The sequence below is a fragment of the Leuciscus leuciscus genome (assembly GCF_965113295.1).
Source record: "Leuciscus leuciscus genome assembly, chromosome: 14".
In the NCBI taxonomy this organism is placed as follows: Eukaryota; Metazoa; Chordata; class Actinopteri; order Cypriniformes; family Leuciscidae; genus Leuciscus; species Leuciscus leuciscus.
The window spans coordinates 24,198,198-24,216,412 of record NC_138738.1 but is presented as its reverse complement, the minus strand read 5'-3'; the positions used below and the strand labels follow the sequence as shown (position 1 = coordinate 24,216,412).

General features: G+C 41.1%; 1 protein-coding gene across 5 annotated transcripts in view; it reads right to left on the bottom strand.

Moving 5' to 3' along the window:
- The window catches only part of LOC309474331 (SEC14-like protein 1), a 332,477-nt gene that overhangs the window by 171,276 nt on the left and 142,986 nt on the right, over positions 1-18,215 (bottom strand). For all 5 annotated transcript variants that reach the window (XM_082136817.1, XM_082136816.1, XM_082136815.1 and 2 more), the window contains 2 exons: positions 629-757; positions 107-353 (listed from right to left, as the gene is read on the bottom strand). In XM_082136817.1, coding sequence (XP_081992943.1) covers positions 107-353; positions 629-757 — 376 coding nt within the window. The remainder of the gene's footprint in view (positions 1-106; positions 354-628; positions 758-18,215) is intronic.

Below are 18,215 nucleotides of genomic sequence, written 5' to 3'. Positions count from 1 at the left end.
TTATTTGTGAATTGTTAGAGACGAAGTACAAAAGAGAAGCCAAGAATACAATGTTCTAGTATCAAGTACAAAAGGTCCCCAGAGTGGCAACAGTGTAAATACTAACCATCCTGGCTGGTTACCAAGGTGTCGTTTAGGCTGCCAGGAGGACTGCTGCCCTCTTTACACAGTTGAGTCTCATTCATGCTCTCAGGAGGGGCTTCAATGGTGATTGTGGGAGTGATAGGCAACACAGGGTGAACAACTGACACCATAGGCTTTGTGGGTGATGTTAGGCAAGGGCTCCACTGGGGTAAATAGGTAACACCTTCTTCCTCCAGCTCCCTCAGATAGTATTCAATAATCTCTTTACCCTATAGAGAGATAAGAACATGTCGTTCACATTTGAGAAAGGCAACTACTATTATTTATAGAAGGCTACATTTTCTTCTTTGAATGAACCTACGACAAACATAATATCGCAATGAACTTTTTGAAAATGTCCTCACTAATGTGACAAAAACTGATTTGTGAGAACTTCTGAAGTTGTCTTCATGTGAAATGCTCATAAATCGATAAACTAACTAAAAAATAAAACCAACATGTGTATGTATTTTTGAAGAAGGCAGTGGTGGGCGTGACTTTACACCTTTTTGATGCTGCTGGCATACTGTTTCATGGCAATCTTCTCTACTGTACTCTCAAAACCAAAGAAAGATTTGATGTCCAGACTGGCAGATTGTTCAAAACACGTCCATTCTTCATTTTCTGGGTGAACCTAACATTGGACAACAGACATGCCAACTTTGTTAAATTGCCACAATACACAATGAAATATTGTAAAAATGCTACAAACTATGGCCTGTTCATACAGGCAGCATTTAATTTTTTGCAGTTTGAATTCCAAAATACATAAGTAGATTTTGTTCAGATATAGGATACATGTATGTGATGTATCCGTCCACACCGGACGCGCAGCTCAGCGCCGCGCCGCGCCACGTCTAGGACAACTCTCACCTGAAAATCCGATAACATCAGCAATTTTTTGATTTCTGTAAATAAATATAAAACTAAATGTATATTGCAGCACAGGGTGAAGTCCGTATATACATTAACTACGATTTGAGACACACATGTAAATTTAATATAAAACTATGTAAATGGCGCTCTGTGGCGCGGCAGGATTTTGAACACGGTCCTGAGCCGCCGCGGACAGACGCCGAAAGGCGCCGCCGGTGTGTGTACTCTCATAGAGAATAGTGTGTTCGAATTTAAAAGACGTGGCGCTGCGCGGCGCGCCGCCGAGCTGCGCGTCCGGTGTGCGACCCCTTTAAGTGTGTGTGTGTGTGTGTGTATCTATCTATAAATTACAGAAACGTCTGTCTGTCAGTCAGTAAGTGTGTCTGTTATTCGCATATCTCTCGAACCGTTAGTCCGATGGATTTCAAACTTGACGGTGTCTCGCTACGGACACGAGTAAGTGCAGTGCCAAGTTTGACGTTGTTTGGATTAGAAATGCAAAAGATATCGGTAAATATATCGGTAAAAGCAGCACTTAGAAGGTTGTGGTTTAAAAATAAACATTCTGACATAAACACTCTGTCAGCTACACTGTTTACTTCTGAATATTATTCGAACTGTTTGCTCAAGCGTAGCAATTTTGTGTGTGTGTGTGTGTGTGTGTTATTCGCATATCTCTCCACCCATTAGTCCGACGGATTTCAAACTTGACAGGTGTCTTGCTACGGGCATGAGTAAGTGTAGTGCCAAGTTTGATGTTGTTTGAATTAGAAATGCAAAAAGAAGTACACACTGGCTTTTGCCATTCTAGCCGCTGGCCACTCCCCCTCTCACACTGACACTGAGTGAGCACAGTGCAGGACCAGAGGCCACTCCCCCTCTCACACACACACACACACACACACACACTGAGTGAGCACATCTGGCCCCTCCCCCTCTCACACTGCACACTGATACCCCTTTTCCACCAAAAAAGAACTGGTTCGGAACTGGTGCTGGTTCAAAGTTGGTTCAACTTGCGAACCTTCTCAGAACCTGTTTGTTTTTCCACTGACTAGAGAGCCCAGTGAACGACGTTGTTACGTCACTGTGTACGTTGCCATAGGCTACGTCTTAGCTTTCCTAGAAATGCTTGCGCCAAATTCAAGCATAACAATTACAATGGCGGACTACATCGTCTTTCTGCAAATGTTTCTCCTGGCTTTGCGATCTTATATTGGGGTCAGAAGACGACGTTTAGAACACATTTGTGCTGCTCATCTGGATTACTATAGACGGAGGTTACGTTCGAGAAGAAGTTCGACAATAACCCCGCCCCCATTCCCCGACGCAAGCATGACGTGGTAAAAGAACGGTTCTAGTCCAGCAAAGAGTTGGTGCCGCTTTGGAACCAATTTTCCTGGCCGAGAACCGGTTCTTTGGCTGTCGAAACACAAAGAACTGGTTCGCGAGTAGGCACCGGCTCCGAACCGGCACCAGCACTGCCTTGGTGGAAAAGGGGCAGGGGCGGAGTGGCGATCGGGACATGATTGGCCCATAAATTATTCATAACAGCCGCGAGTGGCCGAAGCGGGAGGGCGCCGGCCGGCACAGTATATCTCAGTCATGGTTACCCCCCTGCACACATCTCATCTCCCGTCATATTCTTCATACAGAAGTTTCATGGTCACAAATAAATAAAAAAATGAGTATTTAATTAATTTGTTTGTTCTTAAATTAACGTAGAATGGAGCAAAACCTCCTGGGAATGGGGAATGCATTTATCCAATGAACCGATTGCAAGTCAAGTCTATTTACAGAAATGTAGGGAGATAATGAGCGCCCCCTGCCCCCTCATCTAATGGCATGACCCAAAAATGGCACACGCCAGAGAGAGAGAAAGCGAGCAAGTTAGAGGAAAATAAAAAAAATTGACAGTCAGGAAGGATTAGCGTGGTTGCTTTCTGTTTTAACGATACCCCCATAGAAGGCAAGAAGAGAAATGACAAAGGAGGGGCCGAAAAGGCCAGAATGAAGAAGCGGATGCTGGAGGAGGATGCATCAAAGTGCTCAAAAATTTAGATTTATTCCGAAATAAGGCGTCGTCAACAACGAGTGCTGCAGGTGAATTGACAGAAAAACAGTGGCTCAAGCATTAAACGTATGTTATTGCTAGCCACCCGTGAACTAGCACAAGCTAGTAAAATGTTGGTAATAATAATGACTAATTTAATTAGTGGTAGGTAGTGGTGTGTGTATTGTATTTATTCATACTATAATGACGTCGCCAATTAATAATCGGTAACACTTTATAATAAAGTTCAGTTGTAAGTAATTTATAAGTGGTTAGTTTATGATAAACTATATAATTTACAAAACATTCATAAATGATTAGCAAGTGATATGCTAACATTTTATGTATGTTTTGTAAATTCCGTTACAAGTCATTTACAAGTGATTATGGGTTTCATAAATGTTTAAATATTTAAATAAATTGTTACATTATTTTGTATGTTTTGCCCACATAAGGTGCACAGTGAGTGGTTAAAGACTCCATGTGTTTCAGAGAAGACAGCTGTCTATACCCTCACCAGTCAGCACTTACACTGCAGTACACACTACAGTGTTCAACACCTGTGTAAACTATTCATCACTTGTAAATGTATGTGTTCGTAGATTACCACATCAAGAATCAATAAGGCATAAAATATACAAATCTTATCTACGAATGATGTGTAACACATTTACAAGTGATAGTTTACACTTTAGATTATTAGGGGATGCAGAAAGTGTTGTAAATGATTTATTCATGCGTTTACACATCATCTATAACAGGTGTTTAACACTTAACCTGTTACAAATGATCTGTACGTGTATTCAAGGCATTTACAACACTTAGTTTATGCACCCTCTAATTGCTACATACAAAAAAAAATGTTTTTATTTAAACATAATTTATTTAACATTTCTGAAATGCATATTCATGTTTTGTAAATGATTAGATAATCATTAACTAATCAATTGTAAATGACTTACTGAATCTACAAAACATACATAAAATATCACTTATCATATATGAACGCATAGGCATGTTTCGTAAATAATTTGTTAATCATTTACTAATCACTTGTAAATGGCTTGTAACGGAATTAACAAAAAATACATAAAAAGTTAGTATAACACTTGCTAATCATTGACAAATTGCAAATTTTTAGAATCTAACAAGTTGTATTTTTTGGAAAATATTATAATACATTGTTAATGTATTGGAACACATTCATTTTCTTCACACAGATAGTGCATCCAAAAATGTTAGTGTTAACATTGAAATTCATGTGCAGCATAGCCAGACCTTTCAAAGAAAGTTGTTTTCTTTTTGGGAGGGGGGTGAATTGTATACCCCCTAACACGCAGCCTATATACTATCAGGGGAAAAAGCAATTATCGTTATGCTGTAAAAAAATAAATAATTGTATGTGTGCCTGTTCTGTTTTTTTCCACACAGTCTCAGAATTCAGTCAGACTCAGACATGGAGAATGAGACATTATACTGGAAAGACATACTGTCTTAGTGTAACATAAGTGTGGATTATTCATATGCAACTAATTTGTATATATCATTTATGCAACTGTGTTGCATTTAACCATGTAGTGGTAATACTAATACTAATACTAATAATAGCTGTTTTTATTTTACGTCATCTTAACCAGACATAGATGCTTTGTCAGTCAGTGCAAGGGAGAGTGAAGCCTCAGGGTCCAGGATAGAAACAGAAACATATAAGGAGAGGGATGTGGAGAGTACAGAGGCTGGACCAGCTGAGAAGGACACTGAAAGTGTAGAAGTTGGACCAACTGAGGTGGAAATTGAGAGTATAGAGGCTGGACCTGCTGAGGAGGAGATTCAAAGTAGAGAGGCTGGACCAGCTGAGGAGCAGATTCAAATTGTTAATTATTTTGCCCGTCCCAAGTCTAAAGATCTGTCTTTATTTTTTCAATATTACCCCCAACAAACCCCAAAAAGACCCTTGCCTAATATTTTTCATAGTAGGGATGGGATCAACCGCAAGTGGTTGACTTACTGTGAAGAAAGCCATTTGACTGAATGTATCGAAAAAAGTAAAAAACAGCATGAAGCTGGGGCAAGAGGCAGAGGTTCATTGGTCACTCTGCTTTCAAAAGATACAATCAACAAGGTTGTCAAAGTCATCAGTGGGCTGATAAGGGAGACAACTGCCACTGAGGTCAGAGAAGCTCAAATGTTTTCTATCCAGATTGAAACCACTCAAGACATCACATCCAAAGACCAGTGCTCTGTGATTCTCAGGTATGTCACAGATGTGGTCCATGAGAAGTTGGTCGCTCTGGTCGATTGTGAGGCTTCTACTGGGCATTATTTTCTCGATCTCCTGAAAGAAACACACACTTAATCTTGATGTGTCATGTTGTGTAGGGAGCACTACAGATGGGGCAGCCAATATGCAGGGCAGTTACAAAGGCTTCTCTTCCTTTCTATCAGAGGAGGCCCCTAACCAAATCCACGTCTGGTGCTATGCACATGTCCTAAACCTAGTATTAGCAGACACAACAGGCAGTGTTATTCAGAGTGCATCGCTTTTCACTCTCCTGAACGACATTGCTGTTTTTATAAGGGAATCTTACAAACGCATGAAGAAGTGGGAAGAAACCAGCACAGACACACGACACAGAATTCTCTCTCCAATAGGACAGACACGGTGGTGGGCAAAAGATGCTGCTCTCACAAAGGTGTTTGGGTCTTTTGGAAGGCCTGACAGTGCCATGTATGTAGATATAGTCTTGACTTTAACAGCAATTCAACTAGAGAGAACCATGAAGCCTACTGCTAGAGCCAAGGCCAAAGGATACATTGAGGGTCTCCTAAATTTTTTGACAATTCTCACAGCCCAAATCTTCCTACGGATTTTTGAGCACACGTCACCCCTGTCCAAATACCTCCAGACAAGCGGAATGGATCTCCTGACCGCACACCGCCTGGTAGTGGGAACAGAGGATGGGCTGAAGAAGTGTGTACGAGACTTCAGTTGCGTAAAAGAAGCTGCAGACAAGTTTGTGGTGTGGGCTAATGGTGAGCTGCTGGAGAAGGAGGACTGTGAGATAGAGGTGGAGGTAGCACTACCTGAAAAAAGGGTTAAGAAACAGAAGATCATGCCAGGAGAGCTGGCAGAAGATGAGCCCTTAACAGCAGCTGAGAGGGACTTTGAGGTGACCATACATAATGTCATTATGGACACTGTCACTCAAAGTATTCATGAGCGCTTTGCTATAAGTGGAAAGCTTTGCTCAGATTTTGCCTGCCTTGATCCAAAAAACTTCCCTGAGGTAAGGGATAAGGGACTTCCAGGATCAGCAATGCAAAACCTCAGCAGTCGCTTAATGAAATTTGATTCAAGGGCCACTGCTGGCACTTTGCAGGCTGAGCTGTTAAGCCTTGCCAGACAGTGGGAAAGACTGAAACTGTCCCCTCTGAAAGAATACCAGGTGAGAACATACACAGCGGATGATGCATCTGAAAGCAGTGGTAATGAAGACACACATGATGTGGAAAGGCCAGAGCTGGTTAATAAGAATGTCTGTATGTGTAAAAACTGTGCCATTTGTGTGTATCTTGTCCTGGCACAATACTATCTGTTGACAGATGAATACCATGTCATTGGACTGGCCTACAAATTTCTGTTGACGTTATCGACCACTCAAGTGGCCTGCGAGAGGAGCTTTTCCACCTTTAAGTTTGTTAAAAACAGAGACCAGTGACCTACTGCGACGTCAACTCATGTTTTGAGGGAGTGTGTCCGTGTGTCCGTGTGTGAGAGAGAGAAAACAGCAAGTGATGAGAGAGAGACAACAGCAAGTGATGAGAGAGAGAGAGACAACAGAAAGTGATGAGAGAGAGAGACAACAGCAGTGATGAGAGAGAGAGAGAGAGAGAGAGAGAGAGAGACAACAGCAAGTGATGAGAGAGAGACAACAGCAAGTGATGAGAGAGACAACAGCAAGTGATGAGAGAGAGAGAGAGAGAGAGAGAGAGAGACAACAGCAAGTGATGAGAGAGAGAGAGAGAGAGAGAACAGCAAGTGATGAGAGAGAGACAATAGCAAGTGATGAGAGAGAGAGAGAGAGAGACAACAGCAGTGATGAGAGAGAGAGAGAGAGAGACAACAGCAAGTGATGAGAGAGAGAGAGAGAGAGACAACAGCAAGTGATGAGAGAGAGAGAGAGAGAGAGAGAGAGAGAGAGAGAGAGAGAGAGAGAGAGAGAGAGAGACAACAGCAAGTGATGAGAGAGAGAGAGAGAGAGAGAGACAACAGCAAGTGATGAGAGAGAGAGAGACAACAGCAAGTGATGAGAGAGAGAGACTCTCGAAAAATTCGCATGTTTTGTAGCATTTGATTCAATTTGGCATGATGGTCTACTGTACAAAATCCTACAAATTGGCATCGGCGGAAAAACATTTGACATTATAAAATCTCTCTACACCAATAGTGAAAGTGCGGTGAAAATCAGTAACCACAGAACCGCGCTCTTCCAGCAGGGACGTGGAGTGAGGCAGGGCTGCAGTCTGAGCCCAACTCTATTCAACATCTACATCAATGACCTGGCATCAGCGCTGGAGAGCTCTACTGTGCCCGGCCTCACTCTACAGGGGTCAGAGGTCAGATGTCTGCTGTACGCGGATGATCTGGTCCTGCTGTCCCGCACACCTGAGGGCCTTCAGCAGAGCCTTTCCCTGCTGGAACAATACTGTCACGACTGGGCCCTGACAGTCAATCTGGACAAAACCAGAGTCATGGTGTTCCAGAAGAAAGCCCGATCTCAGGGACACAAACACCAGTTCCTGTATAAAGGCCATGTCCTGCAGCACAGCTCTAGCTACAGCTATCTGGGCATCGACATCAGCGCTTCGGGACGCTTCGGTCTGGCTGTGAAAACACTCTGTGAAAAGGCTCGGAGGGCTTTCTATGCTATAAAGTCACGATGTGGACACTTAAAATGACCCATTAACCCTCTGAGGTCGGCAAACGCGCCGACGCGTTTTGCTGGATTTTTTTCACATAGCAGCAACATAAACTTAAAAAAATCCGTCATTTATGGTCATATAAATAAAATAAATACATGATTATAAACTATAGAGGGTCTTCTTTTTTTGTGTACACTCACATTAACATCAAAACCTTGTTTCTATTTTTAAATAAATCAAATAAACAGGGTGCGCTTTCAGCTCACTCTGTCTCCGCAAAAATCTTTCTGAAACAAGTCTGGAAAATGAACTGAAACTCAGCGAATACTTATCACACAACCATGAAACATTTAAATTTCTACTTTTAAATAAAACAATTCACATTCAAAACAAATATTCTCCTGCAATGTAATCTGTATGAAACTAAAGAGAAGTACAGATTCTCCAGTCTCATCTAATTATCTGTAATGAGTTCACACCCACTTGCAGAGCGCGCTATTCATAAGATAATGTGCTGAGGTGATCTATGCAAAATAGGTAAACGCCCCCTGAAATGAGTTCACACCCACTCGCAGAGCGCGCTATTCATAAGATAATGTGCTGAGGTGATCTATGCAAAATAAGGTAAAAAGCCCCCTGAAATGCCTTAAAACCAGCAAGTTTCATTCATTCACTTTCCTGCGCCGTTGGAAGATGACACGGTACACCAGTGAGGAAGCCCTTCAGCTAGTCCTGGATAGCGATGAAGAGTTCACTTTTTCCTCAGAAGAAGAACGGGACTCTGACAACGAACGTTTGTATTTTGAAGAGCGACTTGATCCAGCCATGGATAATATTTCGGATGAGTAAGTCTTTTTAAATTTACTTGCATTAGTTGACAAGCTATTTTGTATAAACGTAGGCTACATATTTTACTGGTTGGACCATTTCCATACTTGTCATTCAGAGTAATTTATATTTAAATGGTCTAGGGCTAGGCTATGCTGTATAAAGTAGGAGAGAGGCTTCATGCAGTCTGTTTTCTTTCGTTTTTAATAGTTTTGTTTAAAATAACACATTTCGAGCTTTCTATATATTTCTCTGGTATTTTAGGCAAAGCTTATGAGTTTGGGTTCATTTATGAGGCCTCCAGTTCCTGCTATTTTTAATTCTTATGTATTAAATACAGGCAATTGGTTGATGAAACAACTATTAAAATTAAGATACAATTAATAAAAAACGAAATTCACTTTAAAGAAAAGCTTTATACAAAAAATAAACTTAATGAAATGGTCAAAATCTTGTCTGCCCACTCCATTTGTCTCGCGATTGCGCATGATCTTACTCATGCTTTTCACTTTTCATATAATCAACATAAATGAAATTAAAAAAAAAAAATGATTTTATTTAAACCTAAATATGAACTAAATTGTTTTATTTAATGACTAGGCTACAACACGTAGGCCAATTAGCCTACAGTACAGAGAAATTAGTTGACAAGCTATTTTAAATAAACGTAGGCTACAGATTTTACTGGTTGGACCATTTCCATACTTGCCATTCAGAGTAATTTATATTTAAATGGTCTAGGCTATGCTGTATAAAGTAGGAGAGAGGCTTCATGCATAAATAAACTTATTTGCACAAACGCGTTTCGGCGCGTGCCTTCAGAAGACTTTATACAGCATAGCCTAGACATGCTGTATAATATGTACAACGATATGTTTAGATCATAGGCCTGTATGAAAGTTAGAATTTTGAAATTTAGAAAATATTATGTATGTTTAGATTATATTTTGACTAGTGTTTATGCTGCCTCATTATCATCAACGAAGAGTGCTTGCAAATATCTATTGCAAATGTGTGTATGTGCTGAAATGTGTAAATATGCCCAGCTGATGAATTGCAAATGTGTTAATGTTTGCGTTGTGCTATCTCCGGTAATGGCCCATTACACGCAATATATGCCTACAGCACGTGTCTACAATTATTCGCATCAGTTATTCATATAGACTAATGGTACTATACTTTGAAATATTTATGTTATAATAGTTTTCAACTTTTTTAAAAACAGGAATGTAGCTGCATCTCCTTCATCTGCAACTCGGAGGGCGCGCAGCAACACAGTCGAACGTCAGAAAGAGTAAGTACATATTTACCCATGTTTGTTCAATTTTGTTTATATACTTATTACAATATGAGCCTGTATGAATTTATTTATTTTTGGAGGTTGGTTGATAATGTTACATATTTTTTTCTTTGTGCTATCTTATCAGCATGCTAATGCCCATCAGTTGTGCATGTGCTGGAATAGTACTCTATATGATAATAGTTTTCAACTTTTTTTGAAAGGAATGATGTAGGTTGCTCACTCTCACCTCTCACTGTAACTCGCACTAAGAGGGCACACAGCAACACAGACAGAAATCAGAAAGAGTAAGTACATATTTACCCACTATTTTACAGATGTTAGACCAATTTTGTTTATATACTTAGTGATGCTACAAATGTACATGTGCCTGTGTGGATTGCCAGACACAATTGTAAAACACAATTACCAGACACAATTGCAAAAATTGTGGTGTTATGTATATAAATGGACTGATGTCAGCATCAGCGAGATGTACAGATACATTGGGCTGCTTTTTTACATGGCTATGGTGAAGATGAGCTCCATCAGCGACTACTGGCGGCAAGAAAGTCTTTTCTCTTTGCCTTTTCCTGCCACAATCATGTCCCGGGACAGATACCGCACCATTTCATGGAATGTGCACATGAGTCACCCAGATGCAGATAAGGAGAATGACAGAAAGAGGGGCACACCTGAACATGACCGGCTTTTCAGGGTCAAACCTCTCATGGACACCATACGTCATGCTTGTAAAGCCATCTATCATCCTAAAATAAACTTAGCTGTCGATGAGAGAATGGTGGCATCCAAAGCACACACAGGTACATGAAAGCCAAACCAACCAGATGGGGTTTCAAGTTGTTTGTTCTTGCAGACTCATCAAATGGATACACTTTGGACTTTTCTGTGTACACAGGAAAGAACAACTTTCCTTCAGGCCATGGACTGTCACATGATGCTGTAACATCTCTTTTGGACTGTAAAGTTTTAGGCTCTGGGTACCATGTGTACATGGACAATTTCTACAGGCCAAAGCTCCTCAAAGACCTGTTTGCAATGAAGTTTGGTGCATGTGGGACTTACAGGGACAACAGGAAGGATTGCCCACTTGATGCAACTAATTCACTCTCCAAAAAATCTGCTAGAGGATCCATCAGGTGGATCCGGGATGGACCTCTTGTATTTGTGAAGTGGATGGACACACGAGAGGTGTCTGTCTGTTCCACCATTCAATCTGCTTATACAGGAGACACTGCGCAGAGGAGGGTGAAAACACAAGATGCATGGAGGACAAAGACATTTCCATGTCCTGCACCTGTGATTGCATACAACAAACACATGGGGGGTGTGGACCTGTCCGATCAGCTCTTACAGTACTACACTGCACAACACAAAACAATGAAGTGGTACAGAAAGATCTTTCTACACTTCTTGGACATTGCTGCCACCAATGCTTTCCTTATCCACAAAGAGCTATGTGGTAACATGACCCATAAACAGTTCATGGAACAGCTTATTGCGGAGCTCTGTGGTGTGTCACAGAAAGTAGCACCAAAACAAACCAGTAGTGACCATGTGCCGGTTCCAGGAGCTGAGCTGGGCTCAGATGCAAAGAACATTTGCACAGTTGGTCGCAAGATCTGTGTGCTTTGCAAAGGACAGCTTGGTAAAAGGCAGGACACACCTTGGAAATGCCAGGCATGTAATGTTCACTTGTGTCTTCAGTTAAACAGGAATTGTTTTCGAGAATGGCACTATATTCTAGAGATATTAGAGAGATAGTTGAGAGAGTAGAGCATTTTAAATATCTTGGCATTATTTTGGATAAAAATCTCAATTTCAACCAGCACACTCTAGGGGTTTACAAACGCTGTCAACAAAGACTGACAGCTATTCGTAAACTTAGGCACTTGTCTGTTCAGCCACGTCTTCTTCTGCTTCTGTATCGCACTATTATTGAGCCAGTTCTTACTTATGGCGCCATTTGTTTTTTCCATATGCTTACAGTTACTAACAAGAACAAATTCTTAAAGATAACCCATTTAGCAAGTAAAATTATTGGTATCCCTACCCCCTGTTTATCGGATATTGTCTCGACATTCACATTGCGAAAGGCAAAAAAAATCTTAAATGACTCAGAACATCCACTTTATAAATATTTTATCCTTCTGCCTTCTGGCCGTAGGTATAGGTTACCGATGTGTAGAAAGGCCAAGTTTAGTAAGAGTTTTGTTCCTGTATCTATACGAGCTCTAAATACATAGGAAATCGGCCACTGATGCGTCAGGTATGCTCTCTCTTTCTTTTTTTTTTTTTTCATATATGTTTATCTGTTCATATGTTATTTGTGTTTGTATTGGTATTATGTACGCACCTATGGTGGAAACAAATTTCCTCCCGAGGACAAATAAAGGAAAAATCTAAATCTATCTGCCTTTATTTTAGTTTATTTTGCATTATTTTGCTTTATTTTGCTTAGAGCCCGCATCAACGGGGCATAAGCATTTACTGTGAGATACCTGCAAATTTAAAACATTTAGTTCCTCCTCATAGAGGAATTACAATAAAACAAATTGAAAAACAAAACCTTTCTTTGTCCAGGCTGCCTCTCTTGATGGCCCATTAGTCATTGGGGGAGTGTCTATGTCACACCCCTGGTCTGAATCTCATTAATATTGATTATTTATGCCCCTCCCACGCATAAACCTCTTCTGACAAAAAAACTGTTTTACAAAGTTTAAATCAATGTATTGTTTTAAGAGAACGATCAGGCAGGATGAATTTCACATCATTTTGAAGCCAGAACTCGAAGCGACAACATACATTAGTCAAGAGTCTTGTGGGCACATATTTAGTATGTGTTTTGTGGTCTTATTTCAGCAACTTAACAAAAAAATTTTTTTTAAATAACCACGCATAAACATTATTCTCTTAAAAATACAAAGATTTACAAGCATGTTGATCAGATATTATGCTAGCCCTGTTTGTGTTATATAGAGTGAATTTACACCTTTTCCATTAACATGTTTATAAATAACTGAATAAAAAACAAATGTCAGAGCATGTCAGAACACCTCCAGGGCCCAGAAAACCCCTCAGACCCCAGAGGGTTAAAACCTGGATAAAACTATATAATTCAATAATAAAACCAATTCTTTTATATGGGTGTGAAATTTGGGGACCAGTACTAAATAGTAAAAATTGGGATAAAACATCAGTAGAAAAATTACAATTGGAAATTGCCAAAAATATTTTAGGGGTTCAAAGAAATACGCCCACTGCCGCCTGTAGGGCTGAGCTAGGCTTGTACCCGCTGAACATTGAGATCCAGAAGAGATGTGTTCAGTTCTGGCATCATCTCCATAAGTCTGATCCAGAGTCAGTCCAATATAAAGCCCTCCTCGCCAATGAAACCTCAGCAGAACCTCATCCTCTGAACACACTCGCTCTTCAACTCGTCCATCAGACTATACTCCCCATCAACCCCAAACCTATCATTAACCAAATCCACAAACATCTAAAAGACACGCATGATGAATCACAAAAAGCACATTTTGCCCTCCAGAATAAACTCCAATGTTACTCGACCCTCAATAGAGCCACTAAATTGGCCAGTTATCTATTTATTAAACATTTTAAAGAAAGACAAATCCTCTCCAAATACAGATTAAGTGACCATGATCTAGAGATAGAGAGAGGAAGACATAGACAAACATGGACAGAGAGAGAGCAGAGGATCTGTAGACACTGTGATCTACAGCACATAGAGGATGAGGAACACTTTCTGCTCTTCTGCTCCAAATACACCAGTATAAGAGAAACCTTTCTGGCCAGATTTGAAACCTTGATTCCATCATTCTTTGAACTGAGTGACACTGAAAAATTGTTCTTCTTACTGGGAGAAGATGATAGTACAGCTGCACTAGCGGCTAAATATGTGTTAGCTATTCACAACACCAGAGTCAGCTAGAGAGACCCACTGTATATTCATTTATGAAGATAGATAATAATCTATCTATTTGTATATGCTACTGTACATATGACATGATCTATACATTTGTTTTATTATTTACATTCATTGTAATTATTATATATATGTTGATGCTTTGGCAACATTGTGTTACACAGTCATGCTAATAAAGCTCATTGAAACTGAGAGACAACAGCAAGTGGAGGGAGAGAGAGGGAGGGAGAGAGAGAGAGAGGGAGGGAGAGAGAGAGAGAGGGAGGGAGAGAGAGAGAGGGAGGGAGAGAGAGAGAGGGAGGGAGAGAGGGAGAGACAACAGCAAGTGGAGGGAGAGCGAGAGAGAGAGACACAACAGCAAGTGGAGAGAGAGAGGGAGACACAACAGCAAGTGGAGGGAGGGAGGGAGGGAGAGAGAGAGAGAGAGAGAGAGGGAGGGAGGGAGGGAGAGAGAGAGAGAGAGAGAGGGAGGGAGAGCGAGAGAGAGCGAGAGAGAGAGCGAGAGAGAGAGAGGGAGGGAGAGCGAGAGAGAGAGAGAGAGAGACAACAGCAAGTGGAGAGAGAGAGGGAGACACAACAGCAAGTGGAGGGAGGGAGGGAGAGAGAGAGAGAGAGAGAGAGGGAGGGAGGGAGGGAGGGAGGGAGAGAGAGAGAGAGAGAGGGAGGGAGGGAGGGAGAGAGAGAGAGAGGGAGAGCGAGAGAGAGCGAGAGAGAGAGAGCGAGAGAGAGAGAGGGAGAGCGAGAGAGAGAGAGGGAGAGCGAGAGAGAGAGAGAGAGAGCGAGAGAGAGAGAGAGCGCGAGCGAGCGAGCGAGAGAGAGAGAGAGAGCGAGAGAGAGAGAGAGCGCGAGCGAGCGAGCGAGAGAGAGAGAGAGAGAGAGAGAGACAACAGCAAGTGGAGAGAGAGACAACAGCAAGTGATGAGAGAGAGACAACAGCAAGTGGAGAGAGAGACAACAGCAAGTGGAGAGAGAGGGAGAGAGAGAGAGAGAGACAACAGCAAGTGATGAGAGAGAGGAGAGAGAGAGAGACAACAGCAAGTGGAGAGAGAGAGAGGAGAGAGAGAGACAACAGCAAGTGGAGAGAGAGAGAGAGAGAGAGAGAGACAACAGCAAGTGGAGAGAGAGAGAGAGAGAGAGAGAGAGAGAGAGAGACAACAGCAAGTGGAGAGAGAGACAACAGCAAGTGATGAGAGAGAGACAACAGCAAGTGGAGAGAGAGACAACAGCAAGTGGAGAGAGAGGGAGAGAGAGAGAGAGAGACAACAGCAAGTGATGAGAGAGAGGAGAGAGAGAGAGACAACAGCAAGTGGAGAGAGAGAGAGGAGAGAGAGAGACAACAGCAAGTGGAGAGAGAGAGAGAGAGAGAGAGAGACAACAGCAAGTGGAGAGAGAGAGAGAGAGAGGATTAAGTTCACCTTTATTATTACAATTGACTCACTATTATTACAAAAGATTTACAAAAACACACAAATTGTTTTTTTTTAAATAAATGAATAATTACATTCTTCCCCCTTTTTTTTTTAAAACCTCAAAACCAATTCATTATCATACAGTGTACATAATACTTCATTTATTCCCCATAATTCTCTAAACTTTGGTAGAGATTCCACCAACTTGTAGTATGCATACTCCACCCTAATTCGAGAAGCTACCAGACCTAAAAACATAGGCACAACACTTATTGACCTTTGCCCCAACAGTCTGTTTTTCCTTGTCTTCCAAATAGCCAATTTTGCAGTGCCAGATAAAAAATTAATTAAAACCGTCACATTTTTCTTTTGCAATGAATACTTTGGCCCGAAAATGAACAATTGAAAAGAAAAAGATTCACCCAGGGACAGAAAACAATTGCTTAAAAAATCAAAAAGATTAGCCAGTCGTGAACACTGCACAAAGAGATGAAAAATTGACTCTGTCTCAGAACAAAACGGGCAACCCACCCCAACACTAGGATTGAGGTGTACCACATGTCTGTTTGTAGCTATTGCCCCGTGTACAATCCTCCACTGGAGGTCACCTGTCCTCTTGTCGATCGGACATTTGTACAGGGTACGCCAGCTGCCTTTAGGGGAAGAGTCAGATCCAAAGAACTGTGTCCATCTTGTTGAGGAAACTCCATTCAAAAATTGCATGTTGGAAACTTTAACACATATCAAATAGAGAGATTTCTTTCCAGCAGAATCAAAACTTTCCAGAACTGGTGTTTTCAGAGTCAGTAAACGGCTTTCATCTTCTACCCAGTCTTCCACAGCCGGGCTTACATTGATTAATGGAAAAAGATGACCATACCCCTCAGCCCACTCATTTAGGGCTTCTGGGTCTTTCAAAAAAACTTGATAATCTGTGTTCAAGTCCTTGAAAATCTCTGCAATGCACTGTTGTAAAAACCGGATTGATTTCACACCACTTCTTTGGCTCAAGTCTTGCAAATCACTTCTCAGGATATGTCCCAGCTTGTTGCACCCAGCCACTAACAGTCGTGCTCGCACATTTTCAGATGACAACAGTCTTGAAGATAAAAAGGAGTTAAAAAACAATGGTTCCTCAAACAACCAATGACCAGCAGGTGTATTAGGTGATCTTGATACGATAAAAACCTTCCAGGCCTCCAGCACAGATCTATAAAAGGGGGTGAGATCCACCATTTCTTTCTCTTGCAAATTCATTAAAAACAAATGTTTGTCAAAGCCCATTCCACCTGCCCTCCTCAAAAGAGCTGTTGCAGTGTCCATCCAGGCAGAGTTTTTATTAAACAAGAGTCTTTGGGCTGTCTGCAGCCGAAAAGTCATTATCCTGGACTTAATATCCACCAAGCCCTGCCCGCCTTCTTGTACTGGGAGATACAAAGCCGCTCCTCGAATCCAGTGTTGTCCTGACCAGAAAAAAGTCACCAAACTCCTTTGAATACTTTGGATTAGTCCTGTAGGTGGCTGCAGTACGCACAGTTTATGCCAAAGAGTAGAAGCCACTAAATTATTAGCAACCAAAACTCTTCCCCTGTAGGACAACTGGGGTAGCAACCATTTCCAGCGAGACAATCGGGTACACACTCTTTCCTCTAAACCCTCCCAATTTAACTTTTGAAACTCACTTTTCCCAAAATAAACACCTAAAATCTTTAACCCCTCTCTTTTCCATGTAAGATCTCCTGGCAACTGTGGAAGATTTTCAACAGAAAACTGCCCTGCCCAAAAAGCCTCACTTTTGTCCCAGTTCACTCTCGCCGATGAAGCCTTCTCATACACATTGAGTGCATTAACCAGGGCATTAATGTCTTTTTCATGATTGACAAACACAGTCACATCATCAGCATAAGCACTTACAGTAATACTTGAACTCTGAGATAAACCAGGAGCAATAAAACCAGACAAAGTTTTACGTAAATTAAAAAGAAGAGGCTCAATAGCAATGCTATATAGTTGCCCTGATAAAGGACAACCTTGTCTGATACCCCTTGAAACTGGGATTGGCCGGCTTAACCCACCTCCCACTTTTACAATGCAAGCAGCACCAGAATACAGCAATTTGACCATGTTCAAGAAAGAATCACCAATACCAAAAGCTTTTAAAACATTAAAAAGATAACCATGATCAACCCGATCAAAGGCTTTCTCTTGATCTAAAGAAATTAAACCAACTTTCATTTCAAAACTTTTACAAATATCTAAAATATCCCGAATTAAAAACAAATTATCCATTATTGTTCTTTCTGGGATACAATAAGTTTGATCTTTTTGTACAATCAAGTTGAGATATTTTTTAAGTCTGTTAGCAAGACACTTAGACATAATTTTGTAATCAGTAGTCAGTAATGCAACAGGTCTCCAATTTTTTAAAAGAGATAAATCTCCCTTTTTTGGTAATAAAGATAGCACAGCGCGTTGACAAGATATAGGCAAACAACCATCTTTGCTGCATTCACAGAAAACCTCATACAAGTCTTCTCCAATACAGTTCCAGAAGCGCTTGTAAAATTCAGACGGCAACCCATCAATACCAGGAGATCGTCCAATACCAAGCTGACCAACTGCAGTAGTGAGTTCTTGAAGAGATAGTTCAGTGTCCAAGGCAGTCTTAGTAGTGCAGCAGATTAATGGCATATTTCAACAGAATCGTTCAAATTGGTATAAAAGCATGAAATTTGGCACAGATACTCTCTAAGGGTC